The sequence below is a fragment of the Dreissena polymorpha genome, chromosome 1 (assembly GCF_020536995.1).
Source record: "Dreissena polymorpha isolate Duluth1 chromosome 1, UMN_Dpol_1.0, whole genome shotgun sequence".
NCBI classification, from domain to species: Eukaryota; Metazoa; Mollusca; class Bivalvia; order Myida; family Dreissenidae; genus Dreissena; species Dreissena polymorpha.
In genome coordinates this window covers 124,524,303-124,548,069 of record NC_068355.1, presented here as the reverse complement: position 1 = coordinate 124,548,069, position 23,767 = coordinate 124,524,303, and the positions used below count along the sequence as shown (strand labels likewise).

Below are 23,767 nucleotides of genomic sequence, written 5' to 3'. Positions count from 1 at the left end.
AATATTAATTGATAGTAAAGTATTTCTCAAAAATAAGGTCTGGGCCTGTATTTATCAATCAATACAAGGGCTACAAAAAATTGTTAATTTGATCAACCAAAAATTGTAGTAAGCGATAGAAATGAAAATTTAATTATTTGTATTCCATTTGATTATAATTAGAGGTGATGAAAAAGATCAGAAACAATTAATGTATGTCCATATTAATGGGATATTTCTGCCAAACAGAATCAAAGCGTTATATATTTGCAAAATTACCTCCAAAACATTTAGCCCAGTGTTTGTCCTTGAAGTTTATATGATTGTTAGACAGTACCAATGGGTGCTAATATTTTGTTTCTATTGCCATTCATGGATGAGAAACTTAGGCCAGATTATACTTTTGAACCTTTCAGCCATTTTGTCAGCCTTACTACTAGCCTATCGTCAATTACCTCGGCTAAACGACAATAGCACTTGCTGTTTTATCCCTTGAACTTATTTTAGCAAATTTTCAAAATCAAAAGCAGTCGTGCTGCACGAAAAGAGGCTGACCCCGAGCAAGTACAGAAATGATTACATTTATGTTTGAAACAGTAAAGGGTAAACAGTGTCACTAAAGTTAACTAAAAAGCGTTATGTTGCAATTTCGTACCATTTACAGTCGATTCAAAATTACTGTGTATGTCATACAATTGGTAGAAATAATAATAAAAAAATATATTGTTGGTGAAATAATTGGTAGAGGGGATAAATGGATATTATTCTGCTTCATGATTTTTACGTTTGGAAAATCCGATCAATTTGTTGTGGGCTTAATTAGACATCAGGATAAAGAATATACATGAGGATGAAGAATATACGAACACGCTATGGTTACCAATTTCTTATTTGTAATTATGTAAAATGATTATGACGCTAAATTCACCAATAAATATTAAAGAACGCTTAACTTTGTCTAGGATAATACAATTGAAGTTAAAGTCAAATTCACAGTACTTTGAGCGGAAAATATGGTTCAATAATTATATTATAGTTTGTTCATAAGTTTGGGACTGGAACTGTGAATAGTAGACCAAGAATGCATTTATTTATAGTATTCACCCAGTTAGTAAGGATGTTCCTGTATGCATTGATAGTTTAGTGATTATAGCAAATGTTATGGTGAAGCATTTAAAAATTTAAATGGCTAAATGAAGAATCTCTGTATAAAGATTTATCTACAATGCATGAATAATTTGATAAACTTTAGGTTAGTACTCAACTTTTTTTTTACAAATTATCGAGAAAAAGCGTTGCAAACAATTGTTTATTTTTTCTATATCAGATGATGATCATCCATTAACGAACCTATACATGTATTTCTAACAGGAATCGAGGGTCCGAGTACCTGTTCTTTGTATCAGGGGCGTAACTTCCAAGTAACTGCCAAAGTGACATGGCGTTCCTTTCGCAACTTCTGTCGCTCCATCACCAACACCCTTGAACTTTGAACATCTAATTTGATGCATTCTTGTGCATCAGTTGCCCCCACGCAGGGCTTTTCCGCTCTACAATGCAGGTTTTTGGTAAGATCTAGCACGAAGTGACCTACTGGACTTAATGGACCTTTGCGTGCACGTGCTACCACGTGCTTTGTGGAATACATGTACGTACATTTATCGTCACCTGTGACCTATTGGATTTTTTGTGATGAGAAATGTCTTTTGTAAAGAACGATTATTATTTCATACATGTGTAATATCTAAAATAGACTGACGCTTTTTATTTAGTTTATTGTTCCGGAATAATAAAGCAGACAACGTCTACGATTGATAAATATGAGATAATTCAAAGATCTATCGATAAACATATTATTTGATATATCTTCGAGTTAATTTACCAATTTATTTTTACAATACTTGATGTTGTACAACATAAAAAGTTTGTATGTGATCGCTTTGGTTGTTTGGTTCAATCAGAGACGTAGTAGTGTTATCTACGTCTCTGGTTCAATACTTAAGATCGTCTACGTAGTCCGTTTATAAAATCCGCACTTTAAACATCTCTCAGTTATGAACTGTGTCACATGATTATAAAATGACGGACGTAGTCTGCAAAGGAGAAATGTAAACAACTCTACAAAAAAACACCCCTATGTAAGTCGGAGACGCATGACACATTGTAATTCTATTATATGTGTTAACATATAGATCTTATTTATGGTAAATCACAAGATTGTGTTAAATAAAGGGACATATTTATCAACATTTTATAAACATCGATTATGTATAGCAATGTGAACTTTTACAACACCGTCCTTGTTCATGGCAATTGAATCGAAAGTATCGTCCGAACTAAGCAATTTTCAGTTGATTGGGAAAACCTTTTCTTCGTTTTTCAGTGGTTTTCTTTCATAGAAATAAACAGACGTACCTTACTTTGGAGTACAATGAAGGAATTGAATTGTGCAAGCACCAGCTGCTTTGTTAGCTCAGGCTAGTGTCATGCTGTCATCGTAGTCCATATAAATGTACTCCCAGAACCTTTGATAATTTTTGCTATGGTGGCTCTGGGAGTACATATGCAACCCTTCAGAAACAAAATTGCAGGATTTCACACAGATTTTGTGGGCATAACTAAGCAGATGTCATCGTTACAAATTAGGAAAAGTGATGAATAAATTTCAAAAACACATTTAATTTACCTGGACGTTATCCTTTGCATGCAACCTAAAAAACACCATGATATTTCAACACACTATTCTTGCTGACATTCTCATTTTGAAATTTCGAACAGTGTAAATATTCGAGGACTGTTCGACATTGTTATCGACTTGGTCACATCGAATATCACAATGAGCAAAAGATTGGTGTACTGCCACCTAACTGATAGCGACACTTTTTTTTCGGCAATATGACAGCTGTTCCCAGCAGAAAGAGCATAAGAAAGAATAACAAATTAAATAAAAAGCAATTATTTAAGCTTTAATGGTACCATTTGCATGAGTTTGTGCTTTAGACAGGTAAATGTTGATAAGTTTTTGCAATATCAGTGTTCCTTAGCCTGTGCAGTGGTGATAAAATTGTACACCTTTTGACAATAGACGGCGCTTTGCAACTGTCAGCAACCCTTTGGGTTATAAAGCTGAGAGTTGAATTATTGCAACTAGCGCTTGATTGGTCATTGTCGGCTCAGGCACAACTTACATGTACCCTGGGTACTCTTAATTATACTAACATGTACCCCGGGTACGGTAATTATACTTAAACGTACACGGTCAAAATTAGATTGTACCGGAGTTGTTTTCCCGCCCAAAATCCGATGTCGTAAAAGTCGCTACAGATTACCGTAAGCGGTATTGTTTATCTTCTCTTTAAAAAAACTGCATCAACATATGCTTTTTGAGTATGAGTTTCGACAATATATATGCCATTTAACAAAAAATTTACAAAAATGTGAACATCATTAATTAAACAAAAATAGCTGACAACGACTGATTAAGCATTAAAATTTCCGGGTACGCTTAAGTATGTTTACAGTTCCCAGGGTACATGTAAGTAGTAGTAAGTACCCGAGCCGACAATGACCAATCAAGCGCAACTAGCTGTCATAGTTTTTAGCTAAGCATCTGTCACACTTTATCCAAGAAATTTGAGTTTTGTAGGGTTGTATTACATCGATCAGATCTTTTGTTACTCATCATTTAACTCTTTTATATGCTTTTTATTAATTTGAATAGTCATGAAATCTTATGATTTGAAACATATATCATATCTATCCATAGTATTGGCCCTCTTAATGAATACATGCCAATTTTGGAAGTTAACAAATACAAAAACATGCATGTGTTATATGTCAATCTAAAGATAAATGTGTATTCTTCGACATACAGCGAAAACTGCATTAAAATTGGCAATGTTTTAACAAAATACTGACTAGACTTAGATCCCTGTAGTGATCTGTTTCATGTACAATTGTCTCATGGTATCCGCCCTTCTGAATTGTTGCTAAGATTTGTTACTTAGCACATGTGCTTGTTCTAAAAAAAGTAATTAAATTGGAAAACAAAACATTTTGCTCATGCTGTTCTTCAAATATTTTTACATTTCATTAAAAAATAAGCAGCATATAAAGCATTTGATGAAGGTACTATTAATCCATAAACAAACTTACACAATTGTATGCTACATTATTAAAAATCATAGCATCAGCCAGGAATTATCATGACCTACTTTCCAACAAACATTGAAAATCATGAGAATGATCGTCGTAATAGTCATGGATAACCATCAAATAAATTACAACTTCTAAAAATTGAAAAAATTACTTTCCAGCCTTTCTTGAAGGTTTTTCATTAAAGGCATGACACTATGAGGATGACGGATACTATGAGATATGACACTTTATGAATGGTTTTCAAAATAAAATCTGTTAACTCATAGCATAGTGCATATCATGCATTTTTGTTTTGTAGGATTTATCACTTTCTTAGATTCTGTCCTTTGCCACCATAACATTCATTTTGTCCTGGTAAATCACAATGAACTTTTTATGTAACATTGTAACAATAAGTTTCAATGGCCCAGTATTTATTACATGGCATTAATTAGTTAATTCATCCCTGTAACACTACTTGCTTTCTTGGTGTAAAAAAAGAAGCTTTAACCCTTTGCATGCTGGGTAATTTGTCTTCTGCTAAAATGTCGTCTGCAGAATTTCTAAAATTAGCATTTTCTTCGATTTTTTTCAAAGAATACTATCAGAATAGCAAACAGTTTGGATCCAGATGAGACGCCACGTTCTGTGGCGTCTCATCTGGATCCAAACTGTTTGCAAAGGCCTTTAAAATTCAGCTCCAGCGCTTTAAGGGTTAATATGATAACAGATTCCAAAGTTTAGTGATTTACATACAGCAATGTCTGTGGCCACTATATTTCCTGTTGATCATCAGACTTTCAATACATGTATACTGTCACTTTGATTAGCATCTGAAAGTTCAGACAGAGGGAAATCTCTGACCAATTTTTTTATAGATTATTTTCTACCGGTATTATGTTTTCAAGTTACTTGAACTCATTTTACCTTATTGTAGAAGAGTATTGTTTGGGTGAAAATTAAAAAAAAATTGCCTAAAAATAGAGTGTGACACAGTTAATTGCTTTTTTGTAAACAATGCATGATGAGAGAAACTTATTGATATACTAATGCATTTTCAAAATAAGTAGTTTGTAATTTAATAGCATTAGTACCCATAGTTTCCCTACGCTTGTTTGACTTTAAACACTTTTAATGGTTGCATTTGTGATGTATTTGTAGTATTTTTCTTTTACTAGAGAAAAATTAAATTATGACGTCTAAGAAAAACATGGATATTCAGATTACATCATAATTGCAGTGGGATTTACTTCCAAGCAAGGCGCAAAATCTTTACAATTGTGGTCGAGGTAGAATTGTTTTAACTTTCTCAGATTCATCTTAAAGGTCATCCACAAATCAATAATAGCCTAACTGAACAAAAATAACATCAATACAGCCTAAATGATTTATTTTTGTGTTATGGTAAATATTACCTGTTAGTCATTTGCAATGCAGGTACCAAATTTGGTTGTTATGCACTTCTATAAACAAATTTAATTGTTGACATATAAGAAAACCAGCAAGAAAAATAAGAGCTTATGAACTTAAAATGTTTAGGTTAACATAATCATGATATAGGTGAGAAAAAAAGTGAAGTAAACAATATTTAAAGCGGGTATATACGATTTTGTCAAATATTTATGAATTTATATAAAATGTGTAAAAAACTTATTATATATATATTTTAATATAAATTAAAATAAAAGTTAAGAAGAACATGTGTCGAAAAATGCGAAATAAGCCAGATATTTAATTCTGAAATTGAAAACGGCTGTACAGCCGAATTCGCCAGCATGTTTACCATACATGCACAATGTGAATCTTAACTTAGTGTAACGGTTTATTTGAATTACTGCAACGATATCTATTCATACGACACATGAACACTAACTCCGATCCATATACAAAGACGAATGCTTCTGTTATTGTAGGAAAATATTTACGTCACAATCGGCTCGGGGCGCTAATTTGTCTTTGCTGCATTTTATGAAATTCGGCTTTAATGTATAATTTTTCTTGCCCATTTTATGTTATTGCAACATATTTTATCAATATATTACAATTAAACACATATAAAAAATCAGATATACCCGCTTTAAGGTGTGCAGCTGAAAAGTTACGTTGATTTTTTAGCACTGTCTTGTTTGGTTTAAACAGTAATTATGAATTATGTCCTAAAAATCAGATCTATGCTTAACTGTACAAGGTTATGGCAAATTTTTATATGAGGCTAAATTCAAAGTAACAATGAAGTAACTATAGAAAGTATTGAAAATAAGATATTTTTCTTTATACAGATTACTCAGAACAAAAGCAAATGTATTATAACTATTTTTGTTGTAAAAACTTGCTTTTTAGGAAGGAAAATTGTCTGAAACAATTTGTCATTTTCATTTCATACAATGGCATATTAAGAACATTCATTCTAATGGAATGTATATTGATCAACAGACAACTTCCAGTGTTTAAAAAAAATAATTAATTCTTCAAAATTGCATCAAAAATGTGTAAGTTTAATGACTTGCATCAATAAATATTGATTCAATAATGATAATTTATTTTGTTTTGCAAGAAGAAAGAGTTTCTTGTTTAAAAAATTGTATATATTTAATTTAAATATGTCATCACACTGCTCAAGCTAGGATTAAAAAAGGGCAAGGGGGGGGGTATTTTGTCAAAAGTGCACTTTCGATGCGCAATATGTTGTCAGAAGGCCACTTTCAAGCAAGGGCGTATCTGGAATGCTCCCTGTTGCATATAAATTTGTATGTTATTAATATTTTTCAGAATATATTATTCTCATTATTATTAAACCATGCAAATAAAATGTCTACAATGAGTTCATTAATTTCAAAGTTATAAGAGATTTATAAATTATCATATGTAAAAAGAAATGTTTTTTTCTTTAATTAATAAAAGGGCAGGGCGGGGCCTTGGAAGGGCAGGGCAAGGTTCGGGAGGGTAGGGCGGGGTTCGGGAGGGCATGTTGGAGCGCCCTTTCATTAAGACCAAGCTGGAGCACTGCATCATCAGTGGAAATATCTCATGTTCTCAATGTTGGCTGTAAATGTTACTAAGCTTTTCCACTATTGGCCTTTCTAGGTTATAACATTTAAACAGCAACTTCATCATTTAACATGTCCTTTGACAGCTTATCTAGTTGCAGAAGTCTTTCATGAGGCCAACTTCCTGTAAGCGACAATACTACTTATTGTTTTATCAGTTTATCAATAAATGCCGTTTGACTTTTGAGAGCAAGGTGACCCATTTACTTACTCAAAGTTAAATAAACTTGACCTGACTACTGTCTGTAGTATAAAGTGGCCTAAAAGACTCTTTATCATCATTATTAATTATTGGGAAAAAAGTATCATGTATCGATATATATTTTCAATACTTTTATAGAGTTTCGTCTATAGAGGAGCAAAGGCTCCGCCTACACATTTTTGCATGACCTTAGTTTGATAGTGTCATATTAAACCTATTTGCATTGTTATATTTTGTTTTCACCATAATATCACCTACAATAATTTTGCACCACTATATCTGCTTTTAATAAGAAATCACTTAACACAAATATCTGGCAAAACAATTAGACAAAAAGAAAAACAACAATGTAATGTTACTACATCGCTATCATATTGTTACAAGAACATGAATATTTTCTAATCAGATATACCGGTATATGAGATTTTGGGAAAAAAAGGTAATTTTTACTAAATATAAGAAATGCCGGTGTTTTTTTTGCTAACAAATACTTTACAATTGAGAACAAAAGTGTTTTCAATATTATATTTACTAAGGTTAAACTTATGGAAGAGCTGAATAAGGAAATTAAATAAGTGTTGGAATTTATTTTAAATTTCTAGAATTAATTTTTGTAAGAAACCTTCAATTATGGAATTTTTAGCAGGCATTTGAAACAAATATGTACTTTTTGAGATTTGAAATGGGTCTGAATTTCGATCCCAAATTTGACACAAAAACCTATAATTGTTCATTATAGAAGTGCCCCTCTATGCCATAGTTCCACTACCAGTGACCTGAGCCCAAGTATGGACGATCAGCTAGGCGGACAGGACCCGCTGGGTGCCCGGGACACGGTGGTGCATACGGAGACCCTGACACGCTGGAACCTCACCCAGCTCCCAATGGTGTCAGAGACTCAAGTCCCGGAAGAAGAACTTAAGAACCAGTCACCTTTCCCATGGAGGAATGACATCAACAATAAAGTTGTCTTGTGGTAAAAACTCTTTTTTTGTGTGTTTGTATATATATTGTTATGGTATCAACAAAACCTTGACGTTACTGTAAAAGCTGTTTTTCTCTCAGGTTGTGTATTGCTATTTAATAGTACAATTTTCTTTTTTGTTATATTAACAATGTTATCAATCCCATTATTCTGATCTGATGTTGCCATATACTATCAGTGACAACTAATAGAGTGAAAATGTGCATTGGATTTTAAATATTTTATCTGAAAGTAAAAGCTGTTTATTTGATTAATATATACCTTTATATTCACTCTAAGTGCACTTTTTCTACCATGCCTTTTTCCAGCTATTTTCGAAAAAAGCAATATGAGAATCAGATTTTTTTTGAGCGAAAAATTCTCTGATTTGGGAAAAACTTACTTGATTTAAAATAGTTCAAATTATAAGAACAAAATGACATATAATTATGGTTATATACTTTGCTACATGTTATTAAAATTAAATAAAGATACAATCATCAATAGATTTTTTCAAATAAGTTTGTTTTCTAATTGGGATTATTTTAAACCATTTTTTCTAGGGAATGGATTTGTTCAGCGGACCCTTATATGACAATACATGTGCTATTACCATTACAGGATGGGAGGGCAATCTTTTGTATATTTACAGTTCATATGAAATAATTCCACAATTATCAAAATTATCTTGTATGTCATTGCATTGGAGTCTTCATGTACGATGTACAACTAAAAGTAATATATCTAGGCAGTCATGGCATAGGAGCCCTCAATTAGTGTAATAAAATGCCATATTTTGCAGGAAAGGTGATATAACAGAACTAAGTGTGCATGCAATTGTCCATTCCACAAACGAGCGTATGACAGAGAAATCCCTTGTGACACAGACCCTGTATGAGAAGGCGGGACCTAAGATGGAGGCAGAAATAAAAAATAACATCAAAGGTTTGTTGAAGAACAAACTTATGGAAATACTTTGATTTTTGCTTGTTTGGGTTGTGTTAAACAGTTGTTCTTTTTATTATATACATGTATAGTGTTACTTCCATCTTTAACGTATCAGACAACTTTACAAATGTATATTTATTAACTTCCTATTGAAATGTTGAATTGTAGGAACCTATATTTGTAGTTAAAACAATATTTACTGCATTTAATGTTCTGTCCTTGTTTATACTTGTTTTAATATTGTTGTTGAAGATGGTTGTTTATAGAGATCAAAATCGGCCCCATTTTTGGGGTTACTTGTTTTTCTTATATGTATATGTACGTACTTATTACATGTATGTAACATCATGTTGTAGTCCTATACTAGATTTTGTGTTATGTATATTATGAAAACTTAAAAAATTGTCTCCTCAAACCGCATGGCTCTCAGGTTTATTATTTGGTATGTAACATGATTAAGTACAAAAGTCCTCGACAAAGATTGTTCCAAATATTCCCCTGGTGTCGAAATAGGTCACACCCATGGGGTAATTGTTTTTTTTTTATAATGTTCATATATAGTGAATACTTAAAAAATCTCCTCTGAAACAGTAAGACCAAGGGGTTTGGTATTCGTTATGAAACACTATATTGTTGTTCTCTTCCAAGTTTGTTCAAGCAATGCTCCTGGGATAAAAATAAGCCCACCCCCCCCCCCCCCCTCGTTATAACTTGTTTTGTTATAAATAAAATTAAAACTAAAATAACTTCTCATCTGAAAAGAAATTCCCAGAGGTTTAGTGACGTTGCCATGTGACAGCCGAAGGCCTGAAGAGCTTATGTCATGGTGTGGTTTCCGTCGTCCATCCGTTGTGTGCCTGTGTGCGTTAGACTTTTTCTTGTTTACGCGATAAAGTCCACAGTTTTCATCCGATTCTTTTCAAACTTGTTCAGTGTCTTTATATTAATGAGGACTTGAACCCTATTGAAAATGGGTTACATCAGAGTAAAAAGTCCAGAATTATCTCCCCTTGAATTTGAGAAATTTGTGAAATAAGGCTTGTTTACGCAATTAAGTCAACAGTTTATATCCAATCATTTCCCAAATTGCACAGTATCTTTATCTGAATGATGAGTCAAACCCTATTGAAAATGAGCGATATCGGTGTTATAAGTCATGAATTATCTCCCCTTGAATTTGAGAAAAAAAATGAAAATCTTAAACATTTTGCCATAACTTGTGCAATATTGAAGATAGCATCTTCATATTTGGCATGCATGTGTATCTCATGGAGCTGCACATTTTGAGTGGTGAAAGGTCAATGTCATCCTTCTAGGTCAAAGGTCAAAAAAATATCATTCAAAGCGGCGCAGAAGGGGACATGTTTGTTTACATATAAAGTTCTATCCTTTTGAAACTTCAACAGATGTTTTATATCATCAAGGGCCAGAACCCCATTGAGAGTGAAGAAAATTTGTCCAACTTATTGTTGAAAAGGAGCCATTTGAAGTTTAAGTTTTATGTTTCATCTTGTTTATGCGATAAATTTCCCATTTGGGGTCTGTTCATTTAAAACTTACTCAGATTGTTCATACTATCAAGGGCTTAAGCCCTATTGATTCCAGCTAGTATAGCGATTCAGGCCCTCATGGGCCTCTTGTTATTTATAAAGTTTCACATAATTTTCCTCTGAAACCAAAAGGCCCGAAGTTTTAGTATTTGTTATTTAAATTCATATGGTCCTTTACTTTGTTCAAGTAATGCCCCAGGGGTCAAAATTGGAGTTGCCCTGGCGGAACTTGTTTGTCTAAAATGTATATAACTAAAACTTTAAAAAACCTTCAGCGAAGTATTTTTACCAGCGTAAGTCAAATACTGATAACTTATATATACTAACCCGTGTTCTGCGGGGGGATGTTAATGGGAGAGCAAGGCTTTTGTGCTATACGCTCCGCACTTAAAAGAACCAGGGATGCCTCTGGAATCAGGGCGTCAGATGTATCCCGCTTGAAAACCTGCTAAAACCTCTCATGTGGATGGAGGGAGAGCTTATTAACAAGACCCAAGCACAGTATTCAAACTATACCAATCAGTAAAACCTATTTGGTTATATTTCAATTGCATAATTTTCCTGTAACCATTGTAGAATTATATCCTTAACCGTATTATAACTTCTAAACATTAACAGCAAATAAGTATGGAGGCAATACATAACATAATCAGGTGCAATATATAACATAAAATTCATCATAACATATTAACAATAATAAACTATTCTGCTTCCAAATTATAATATTTATATATATATATAAGGTTACTTTCCATCGTGCACTAATCTAGTTGGATCGAAATTATTTCTTTTACGAAAGCCCGGGCACCTGTGCTAAATTTTACTTACTCTGGCTCAAAATTAAAAAAAATTCCCCTGAATGGTCACTGGGGCAAACTTTGAAATACACAAACACATCTACCGGTAGTCCTAAACTATGAAGCTGAGAGTCCAGATAATTGTTATTTAGCAGAATGCTGTGGTCCCATAACAAGTTTTTTTATGATAATACTCTTTTTGATCAGCACTGGCAATGCCCAAGCAGCCTGATGGTACATTATGACTAAAATAGAAAAATGACTTTAAAAATATTATCTGAAAACACAAGCCTTGTTGATATGTTTTATCATAAAGTTGTTTTCTATTAAATTTTTACTGTGTTCTTAAAAAATGGCCTGCCCCAATTGTAATACATTTTCGATAACTTATTGTAAGTTAAAATAATTTTTTTTCTAAGATTTCTTCAGTACCACAATTTAAATTCCAGTGAGCAAGTCAGGGCCATCATGGCTCTTATTTAGTAGTGGTCTATCATGATAATTATCTATTTTGTGACATGCACATGTGCAAAATGTTATCACCAGGTTTTGACATTCGAAGCTGACAAGAGTTTATCAGTCAGTTATCAAGAGTTTATAACTTTAGGCTTATAGTTCATCATCATTATTCTTTTTTTTTTTCCAGTGTGTAAAACTGGTGAGGCTAAGATAAGCGAAGGTTACGAACTACCAAGCAGATTTGTGATTCACACTGTTGGACCTCGGTACAACGTGAAATATGAGACGGCTGCAGAGGGGGCACTGTTCAGCAGCTATAGGAGCGTCCTTCAGCTGGTCAGGTAATGGCTGGGGCTGGTAGTCACATAGCCTCTTAGGACGATCTCAACTTTAGATACTTTAACAGGGAATTTCAGATGCAATTTTCTGTATGAATATTGCATCTGGTTTTGGTGTTAGATTAGAACAAAACAGTAAAAAAATTGTCAAGTTAACTAATGGGATGAACCTTGTACAGGAAGCAGAAGAATATTTCATTGAGATTTATTTATATGTTAAAAACGTCGAATAAGTTTCTTTTTTTTGGTTCAATAAATGGTTAATACCACTGCTGCTATTGTATTGGTTATATACATGAAAATAATACAAAACTACTGTGTTTCGTTTTGGTATTATCACTTAACTAACTTTTTTTTTTTTCTCTTTTCCACCTGTTGACCTTATTGATAGGGAGAACTCTGTCCGGACACTTGGGTTGTGCTGTGTACATTCCGCCAAAAGAGGATACCCACCACAAGAGGGCGCTCATATTGCCATAAGTAATTGGAAAGTTTATTTCACCTCACTTCAGATTCATATTTGGAAAGCCCATTAATCCAGCTGTGCATACATAATGTGAATATTCCATTGCATTTGATGTTATCGACCCTAAAAAGGGTATACTTTGTCATGTACCATAAACCTAGAAGCCAATCTTTTCTGAAAATTAAGTACATGTATTTGTTTATTGGTTTAGTTGTTATGCTGCTGAATGTCAAACTTCTCTCTTCATTCACAATTTATTTGATGACTAGTTTAAATATTGCTTCTTTCAAAGACTATTTTTAAAACTGGCCTTCTGCTTGGGATAAAATTATTCTGATTTCAGTGAAAAACAACCAATTGTATTGTGCACATGTTTGTATTATGTGTCTTTTTATGTTCCCAACTTAAGTCTTATGCCCAAAGAGCCGCTCAGACTGAAGTCTGTTTCATTTGAATAACTGGTAATTGGTATCCCAAAACCATGACCATGGGTACTTTATATCTGCGTAACTATTGCAATTGAATGTCCCTCTTTGTGTAGTGTTTATGCAATGTTCAGCCCATTTTGCACTTATTATATAATATATGTCATCAATAACAAATAAAAAACATGTCTGCTCAAGTGTTAGTCTTGTTTGTGCAATAATTATTGTCGATCTAAGAAAGCAATTTTAGTTTTATAAGTAAATTACCAACTGTGTTTATTTTATTTCTTCTAGGAACTGTTAGACGATTCCTAGAACGTTACGGGGATGATATAGACGCCATTATTTTTGTATGCGACGATGAAACTTATGTGAGTGCTCGATGCCTGAGTATAATAATCATATAATGTGAGAAGATTTATATTCTTCAAAAATTATATTTTTTTACAATATTCTTCAAAGTGCAGTAGGCGGCATTGTGCTTCACAAACACAGCTCTTGTTATCCCCGCAATAGGCAGATGGATATAGAATTTGAGTTGTCATTCTGTCAATCTGTCATTCTGTCCGTCAGTTTGTCCGTCTGTTTGTCACACAAAAAATCAATTGGTGGGGGATATCAATTCAACGAATTTGCTTAAAATGTGTCTGGACCTTATAGTGATAATTATAACCGGTTATTTTTACAGTTATGCTTATCTTTTTACCAAACCTGAGTCAGGGCAATATCTCAAAAAGTATATAGGTATTTCCTTAAAAAAAACCCAGGTCTTATCTCAACTATTATATGAGGTATCAAAGGGATGGTCAACCAGATTGCTATATATATAGAAACGTTCTAAAATACCGTCATTAAATGCTTTATATTTATAAATTTAAACATTAGATCTAAAAATTTCCAGTAAAAAATCAAGAATAAAATATAAAAAAAAATAAAAAAAATGTAACCCTCAACAGGGCTCGAACCACTGAGTCCTGGAGTAAAAAGTCTCACATTTAGACCACTCGGCCATCCATGCTCACACAATAAGAGTTGTATTTTATACTTTATGTAAGCAACCCTTGTAGTTTCTCAAAATATAACGAGAACTACAGAACTCTCCAAATTACCTGTTAGACATACCCAGTAAAATTTTATTACCCAATATACTGAAAATATGAAAACTTAACAACATTTTTCAAGTAATGTAATATACCAGTCGTGATATTTTAATCAATATAAACTAATTATTGTAAAAAAATACGGTATTTTAGAACTTCTCTTTTTTTTGTGATATATAGCAATCTGGTTGACCATCCCTTTAAGGCTGAATTTCATAGGTATGAAGACTGCAATGTTGGGAAACAAGGTCTTAAACTGAACTGCCTACACATGTATGTCCACTTACACAGCAGCTGGTGGTATTACAGGTGCAACTGTGGGATTGCAAGTTGCTACAGAACTGTTGATGATTTTTGTATTCCTCCTTAATTCAGAGGACAGCATTAAGATTTTCTCTTAGTCATCTGTCCGTGAGAATTTCGTATTGCATAACAAACATAATAAATAGTAAAGGGTGGTGAAGATTTACAAACAAAGTTTGCAAATTGTCAACTTGTGCCCTTGCATTTTTTGTTGGATTATTTTTGTTGGCATGTGGCTGTGAGGGCAATAACCTGTCTATTAGTATGTAAAGTCATCTTGGTATTTTAAATGCTTGTTCTTTCAACATTACAAGAGTAACAGACTTTTAAAGCAAAAATAACATTTTTTTACTGCTGCTTCATGTATCTCAAAAAATAAGCTAGTATGAAGAAAATTAATTGACATAGTTATCATCTTAATAGTCAGGGTCGAATCTGTATGCCCCCAGATCGAAAGATCAGGGGTATATTGTTTTTGGCCTGTCTGTCTGTCTGTCTGTCATTCATTGTGTGTGTGTGTGTCCCAAAACTTTAACCTTGGTTAAAGTTTGATAACTTTTGCAATATTGAAGATAGCAACTTTATATTCGGCATGCATGTGTATCTCATGGAGCTGCACATGTTGAGTGGTAAAAAGTTAAGGTCAAGGTCATCCTTCAAGGATAAAGGTCAAATATATTGCTTCAAATTGGCGCAGAAGGGGGCATTGTGTTTCTGACAAACACAACTCATGTTTCCATTTAAACTTTGGTTTTGAAGAGTCACACCTAAGGTTCAGTTTCAATTGTGCTATATTTCAGACTGTGTATGGGAAGACATTACCTCTCTACTTTCCCCGGAGCCCGGAGGAGCAGCATAAGGTCCGGGCTCTCCTCCCGGAGGACATCGGCAACGAGAACGGGGAGCCCGTCATACCGGAGAGACAGATCCGCATCCTGGACAAACCCATGTATGCACAGCGCAGCAGTAAGGAAATGTTTAGCACTTGGGTGTTTACAAGCTAAATAAGATTTGGGGTATATATGATCTATGCATAAAAGTTTATGCACAAGAAAGCTATTAAACATGCAATTTTCTATCATTTAGGAAGTCATATGTTTGTTTCTTGAATATATTTCCTGTAATTTTGGGCAACACAACTGCATTCAGGTAAAAATTCATTATCATGCAGTATTGTTTAATTTTTGTATTATTGTTTTTCTCTACCATTTAAAATTCTGAGTGACCCACTATATGTGTCTATAGTTATTAGTGCTGCAACAATACGCCAAAAACCGTATTGCAATATATTGTCAGTTCAAAAACCCGTATTGCAATATATCGCAATATATTGCTAACTTGTACCAAAAATATAACTTGCCAATTACCCGATAATCTCGTATATTCCAGCTTTAAAGCAAAATATGGTATATATTTACTATAAATGTGCTCAAGAATAACAAGAAACACAAACATTGGCAAATTTTCTTAAGTATCGAATACATTTTGGCATTCGTTACTATTTAAAGATATGATGAAATAACGTCCAACCAGGGCATTTTTTTCCACTGAACACTCGTTATTCACCTGATGTGAAGTTCCCGTTTTTATACAACACAAAATACACCCATACTTTCTATGCCACGTTCTACATGTCTGTATAATTTTCGCGCGCTTTTTATTGAGACAAAGGATAAAGCACTTTTTATTTGACGCTATAATTTTTTATTGTCGCATTAGCATTAAAATTTGGAAGCGTAATTCCAAAATTCGGAATACAAATTTAATAATGCTCAATTCAGAATCGAACAAAACATTTACAGCTGTGCGCAATTAATTCAAGGATATTCTGTTCAAAAGCATCGAACGAATGCTCCGATGTAACAACACTACTCCGTATAAAACACTATCAGAATGCTATTTTTATTGAAAAAAATTTTTTACACTGCTTTGTTTTGTTTACCTTGTTATCATTATTTCGAATGGCTTTTCTGGACGAAATGTGAATGAATTTTTGTAAAATGTTCGTACCGGTATGATGAAAATCGTATCGCAATACAATATGCGGATTGCGTATTGCGATATATACCGATAAACCGGTATATTGTTGCAGCACTAATAGTTATAAATCACGTGTACATAGGAAATAAGGATTTTTTATATCAGCTGTGCCATGCACTAAGTAAGCTTTTTGTACAGGCTTTTGTCAGTTATGCATCGCCATTTGTGCGTCATTTTTATTTCAAATGGCATATCATCTTCAATCTCTGGGCACCAGAGTGATCCTTTGTTGGCCCTCTTTCAAAGTCATTTTAATTGTTTTGGTTCACTGCATATATAGTTCACCAGAGCTAAAAATTAAAAAATTATCCGAAAATATTACATAGACTGATCAAAATATAGTCATATGATATAGAAATAGTTTTTATATTGAAACAAAAAAAAAATGACCTAGAATAAAAAACAATTGATCATATGATTGCTTTAATATTTTAGTTTCTTATGATTTTCAATCCAAGTCAATATGGTAATTTATTATCATTTATCTGAATCTATGTGTGATTATTTTTTTTCAGACGATTCAGATTTTGATGACAAGACAATAGATTTGAACGCCGAGTTTGGGAAGTCCATCTCCGTTGGCCGACATCCGTTTGCAAGCATGCAAGATGATCCCGATGCAATGAAGCGGCTGCGACCAAAATCTGATGTAGACACTAGGAAAGAGGAACAAAAGAAACGGTTTGTTAACCACTTCATAAAATAATATCCCTATTTTTGCTAAAGCCCTTTATTAGTGCCCTTTATCAGAAAGATGTCAACCTGAGCAATTGTGATCACCATAAGTCTGGCGTCGTTTGATACAAAATTGATTTTACAAAAATTATAAGGTACATTATTCCCTTTTTCGATTGCCATGTATGAAGAGGATTTTTCTTTAAAAGCCCATAAACAGTCAAAATCAATGACTATTTACAAAAATAATGTTAACACATAAAAATAAATGTTTCTTATTGCAATTGCCAAAATTTGAATGCTAGATGTGGTCTGGTAACATAGATTAAAAGCGATACAAAATGCTTGTTTTTATTTTGTTGTGTCACAATATTTCTATGTGAATTTCCAGCTACAATATCAGAACATTTACGAGAGAACATGAGATTGGCTTAACCCTGGAACCGAATTTTGAAGGCCTTTGCAAACAGTTTGGATCCAGATGAGACGCCACAGAACGTGGCGTCTCATCAGGATCCAAACTGTTTGCTATTCTGATAATATTCTTTGAAAAAAAATCGAAGAAAATGCTAATTTTAGAAATTCAGCAGAAGACATTTTAGCAGACAACAAATTTCCCAGCATGCAAAGGGTTAAGGCAGCTTTAGAAGCACGACGTAGTTCTCATGCCCAAAGCCAGTTTTGCGTTTGCTTGTCATCTGACCTCATTTTAACCTTGATATTGACCTAATCGTGAACTAAGACTTCTTAATCCTTTGCATGCTGGGAAATTTGTCGTCTGCTAAAATGTTGTCTGCTCAATTTCTAAAATTAGCATTTTCTTCGATTTTTTTTCAAAGAATATTATCAGAATAGCAAACAGTTTGGATCCTGATGAGACGCCACGTTCTGTGGCGTCTCATCTGGATCCAAACTGTTTGCAAAGGCCTTCAAAATTCGGTTCCCGCACTGAAAGGGTTAAGGGTCAATTAATCAAAGCTGACAAGACATCAACATTCATTAAATGAAGCATCACGTTTCATCTCACAGGTATGAGCGCATGTTGAAGCGAGCTCACTCGGAAGATCTCACATCCATAGCGAGACTGAGGTGTCTGTACCGCACTGGGCAGGACAAGTTTGGGCGCCCGGTTATCGTCTTTGTAGGCAAGAATTTCCCAGCTGAGGCAGTAAATTTGGAGATGGTGGGTGTGTTATTGTATGATTTCATATGGTTCATTAGTGAATATAAGTGATTTAAATCTATGATTTAGTGGCTTCAAACATTAAAGAATGAGAGTAGAAATTATTGATAATTTTAACTTTGACACTGTTAAGTGACATCATTATTTTACGTAATGATGTTGATATTCAGATGTTAATATTTTGGTGTAATTCTCCTTGAAAAGGTAACCAGACAATGGAAAAGCATAACATACAAAATAAATGATTTGGTTTTGATAGAATTTCATATTCACTTTTGATAATTTAACTTAATATTTTCAATTGTGGCTGCACTTGTGAATTAAAATCGGTAATTTTCCAAACCAATCATTGTCCTCTGTGTCTTTTAAAAGACTGTGAGTCCGGTAAAAATCTGTTGTAATTTTCCAAAATCTGTGTTTTTTCACAAATCTCTGTATAAAAATGGCTTGGTCAACTTTCTTTTTCTTCGGAGATAAATTAGATAAATTGTTTTCATTCAGACCCAATCTGTATCTTTTCTAATGTTTTGGCTAGTCAAGCGATGCTTTTTGAGCATAGAGGGTGTATTTTCAAATAAATTGACACCATACATATATGCTGCAGTTTGTTATGAATGAAAAACTGCTTTAATTTCATATCAGCATTACATGTTTTAATATGATGATTCAAATGAAAGTGTAAAGTTTGATGCCTTAGATAATGCAGATCCTTAAATGTAAAACTTTTAAAGCATTGTCTTTGATGACCATTCTAACATTGCAAAGTATTAAAGACTGGCTTTGTTTTGTGAACACTTTGGCACATTTCACCTTTTGAATAGTTTACATTATTCTAATGGATGGCATTGGCCCTTTGTTGTCAATCAAATTCACATCAGAATATAGGACATTTGTAATGATGGAGGAATTGTCATAAAAAAATCCCAGAAAACAAGGCTATAAAGGCAATCATTTGCATCAAAACAATTCATGACACTATTTATCAGCCATAAAGATACACTTTGAATAAAGTAATGCTATCTTTAAACTCGGTTTACTTTTGCTATAAATACTCCCATCTGAGGGACAAGTTTTCCCAATGTATATGTATGAGTATTTCAAAATGTATGAGGTCCTTCTTCATTTGAGGCTGCATTATAATAGTGCCTGCACTCCTAATTTTAGTCAAATAAGTGAGTGTAACGACCATTGAAATATAGAAGGAAAAAATTGGGACAGAAAAATGGTGGTCGTCGTATGGAGTTGGTCGTAATACCGAGGTGTTGGTAAAGAGAGTTTTTACTGTAACTGACTTTTACTGAATAATATTCAATATAATTTCAATTTACATCTGTTTAAATTTTTCAAAGAGATATTCAATTTTGGCACAGTATTGTGATATTTGGTAAAGTGGATTACTCGAACAAAACCCTTTCTGTCTTGTATATGAATAGCCAACGTCAACTTAACTCATATTTGCTGCATGATGGATTTAAAGATGTGAGAAGTGTGTGTGTTTGAACAAGAACCATTGCACTAACCAGACTGCCCCATACACACTACATTCAAAGCTTGTACCCTTTCAGGCCCTGCTGTACGCCATACGTCTGCTGGACCCTATAGTAGACCGGGACTACGTGATCGTGTACTTCCACACCTGCACTGACAGTGATAACCTGCCACCTGTGAGCTTCTTGAAGAACGTCTACCATGTCCTAGACCACAAGTAGGTCCAATTCAGTGATGTGCGTTGTTTGAAATATATGTTCTTCTGCTTGCTTATAAATTTTAATACAATCATAACAAACATTTAATAGTTAAATTGGAATTATGCAGGAATACTGATTATTCATGGATGTTTTAAAAAAATAAAAGACTGAATTAAAAAGTTGTTAAAATAAGGTTTTCTAAAATGATGTTGATTGAATTATATACCTTTGAGCAGGCATCTGTATGTAATGCATGATTTTTTCTTTAGGTACAAAAAGAATTTGAAATCATTCTACATAGTCCATCCCACTTGGTGGTCGAAGGTATGCAATAATAGAATTTTGAAAAAAAGAAATTTAAAGCCAAGATAATTTATTTATGAACACTTTTAAATGGATTAAAAAATAAATAAATAATTATTTGTTAACCTTGATTGAACAGAATTGTCATTGAACAGAACAAAATAAGTATATTACTTTGTTACAACAACAACAACTTCTAATATACTATATGATTTATTTGCAGTTTGCTACCTGGTTTTTCACCACATTCACAGCCTCAGACATTAAACAAAAGGTGCACTCGTTAAAGGGTGTTCAGTACCTGTACAGCCGGATCAATCCTGATCAGCTGGATATACCCTCCTTTGTGCTAGACCATGACATACAGGTATGGTTAGCAAGATATATAAGAATTATTTGAACATAATGTACAGATAAGTTTAGTTGGATTTACCCTTCAATGTCATTGCCAATGACAGGTTAGTTAAGCTTGATGCTTATACATGTACTATGTCGTTGAACATTACATAATAGATAGTTTAGTTAAATATATCCTTGTTGTCCTTAACTGTGACACACAGGTAAGCTTACTATGCCTGTAAACATGACTTAAGGGTAAGTTTAGCTGCATATACCATCATTTGTCCTTTCCCATGACACACAGGTAAGTTTATTATGTCTGTGAACATGACTTAGGGGTAAGTTCAGTTGCATACACCATCATTTGTCCTTTCCCATGACACACAGGTAAGTTTATTATGCCTGTGAACATGACTTAAGGGTAAGTTTAGCTGCATATACCATCATTTGTCCTTTCCCATGACACACAGGTAAGTTTATTATGTCTGTGAACATGACTAAGGGTAAGTTCAGTTGCATACACCATACGTTGTCCTTTCCCATGACACACAGGTAAGTTAACTGTGTCTGTGAGCATGACTTAAGTGTAAGTTTAGCTGCATATACCATCTATTGTCCTTTTCCATGACACCCAGGTAAGTTTACTATGTCTGTAAACATGACTTAAGGGTAAGTTTAGCTGCATATACCATGCTTTGTCCTTTACCATGACATTTCTTTCCTTGACTATGAATACAGGTCAGTTCAGTCTTTAAGTTAACTACATATACACTCCATTGTACTTGTCTGTTACATACTAGTAAGTTAAGATGAATGTACCCTCATTTGTCTTTTACCAAGGCATACAGGAAAGTGTATTTGGATATAAGCTTCTGTGTTCTTGTTCATGACATACAACATGTAGTAAGTGATGTCTCTCCAAGCAAACATGACTTGACACATTTACCACCTGCACCCGATTGTATAAACAGTTAAACCGGCGGTTAACCACATACCAGCGGTTAAAAGTCGGTAACTTGTTGGTTACTATTCAGTAAGCGTTTGTATAAAAGTTGGTTAGTTATACCGATCGGTTAAAACCCAGTTAAAACATACCCTTCTTTCCTAGGTGGGTAAGTAAAAGTAACCTAGAGGTAACATACCCAATTGTATAAACACTGGTTAAAGTTACCGCTCGGTAACTTTTAAACCTTGGTAAGTTTGCGGTTATTCAGTTTTAGTAACCTTGAAGGTATCTCGATTGTATAAACATGATATACCGCAAAGTAACCTTAGCGCTCAAAGTTGAATTTAACCACCGGTAAATTTAACCTAAACATTCCTACAATGCAATTTGTAATGACGAAATTTTCGCGCGAAGTGTCACGCTTCGATTTCGTTAACACACCAAATAAACAGGGACATGTATTAATGACAAATTTTAATTTTTCAATGTATGCTGACCTAATGCTCCAGATGGTCAGTGATCTTTCTTATATTTATTGTTTATTTACAAGAATTTCACTTTGACCTGTAATAAATTCAGTTTTTGATTAAACATGCATATGTCAATTAAAAACTATTGGGAATGGAAAGAAGGCGCAGATTTAAAACCTGCATTTTTGGAATTAACTTAATTTGAAGTTTTGTGGCATCTGTTTGCAGGTGAACGGTCCCCGATACTTTGTGCCGTCTGAAGAAGGGGCTACAGAGGAAGGGTTGTGATGCAGACTCTGACTTTATATCTTGTTTGTCCCCAGAAATGCAGGCTTTATAAGTGCAATAAACGCGCTAGAAGTGCTACTGCTATTTACCATTTGCCAGTTGCAAAATCAAATTTTAAAGCTTATTTAAGAAGTAAATTTTGGCTAAGTGTTGGTTGTTGCAGGCATTAAATACAATTGGGAGTTCTAATGTGTAGGAATGGAAATGAACAAATATTCGTTATTGCTGTGATAGCAAACATTTAGCAGATATTATTTCAATTTGACCGATAATTTGTCAGAATAATATTTTAACTATTTTAGTCTATATTCCGCCCTTTTCTTCCACAAACAAACAACAACAAAGAAACACATTCCTCAATACATTCTTTCAATTCAATATGATTTTGGCTTCATGTATAAACATTGAGTGGATAATCAAGGTGATATCATAAATGTGTAATAATTTAATTTTTTTGTACTGCGTAATTCAGAAAAAAAGCGCCAAAACTTTGCTAGATCGGTTGTTAAAGCCTGTCCATTTTACTGAACTATTTCTTGAAAAACGATCTTTCTACGTTCACATGGCTTTGACAATATTACAGAAATACCCATAGTTGTCTTTCCTTCTTTGCTTTTCTGAAAACAAGCTGACTTATGGGTCATAGTAGATTAAAAAAAAAAACAACTGATAAAGCACATTAACAACGACACAATGTATTGCTATTGTTTTATGGAAATACGTTTGATTAAAATTAACAGTTGAAGGGTATAGGATGGGCATTTGTTTATATATTCCAACTTATTGATATTGCCTTGGCAAGTTATTAACACCATGTTACAAATTTGAACATTTTTGTTTGATAACTTCTTCAGCACATATGCACAGTTTTTTAATATTAAGAATCAATATTTTATTGTTGTAGAATAAAAAACGTTGATGATTTAAATTTCATCAAATTTAAATTTTAATTTCTATAATATGTCCAATGATTGGTTTGATTTATTATTAGTTTGCATAATCATTGATGAAGTATTGCATATGGTTGCATAATCCAAACAATTTGAAATGCTTGGTTAAATAACCTTATACAAACAGAAAAGCTGAGACACCTGAGTTTTGGCAATGGTAAATGCCTTCC

At 33.5% G+C, this 23,767-nt stretch overlaps 1 protein-coding gene across 2 annotated transcripts; it reads left to right on the top strand.

Annotated features, from left to right (window-relative positions):
* The first annotated feature begins 1,957 nt into the window (after positions 1 to 1,957).
* LOC127848751 (protein GDAP2 homolog) lies at positions 1,958 to 23,092 on the top strand. Of its 2 annotated transcripts, none has more exons than XM_052381360.1 (13): positions 1,958 to 2,117; positions 8,105 to 8,341; positions 9,132 to 9,274; positions 12,271 to 12,424; positions 12,813 to 12,901; positions 13,607 to 13,683; positions 15,516 to 15,681; positions 17,271 to 17,436; positions 18,460 to 18,613; positions 20,179 to 20,318; positions 20,571 to 20,625; positions 20,828 to 20,971; positions 22,588 to 23,092. In XM_052381360.1, exons 2-13 carry the CDS (start codon positions 8,154 to 8,156, stop codon positions 22,645 to 22,647), a joined length of 1,536 nt encoding a protein of 511 aa, XP_052237320.1. In that variant the 5' UTR covers positions 1,958 to 2,117; positions 8,105 to 8,153; the 3' UTR covers positions 22,648 to 23,092. The 2 variants fall into 2 exon arrangements, with proteins under 2 accessions (XP_052237320.1, XP_052237322.1); XM_052381362.1 differs by having other exon boundaries at positions 2,000 to 2,117; positions 8,126 to 8,341.
* Positions 23,093 to 23,767: the final 675 nt, after the last annotated feature.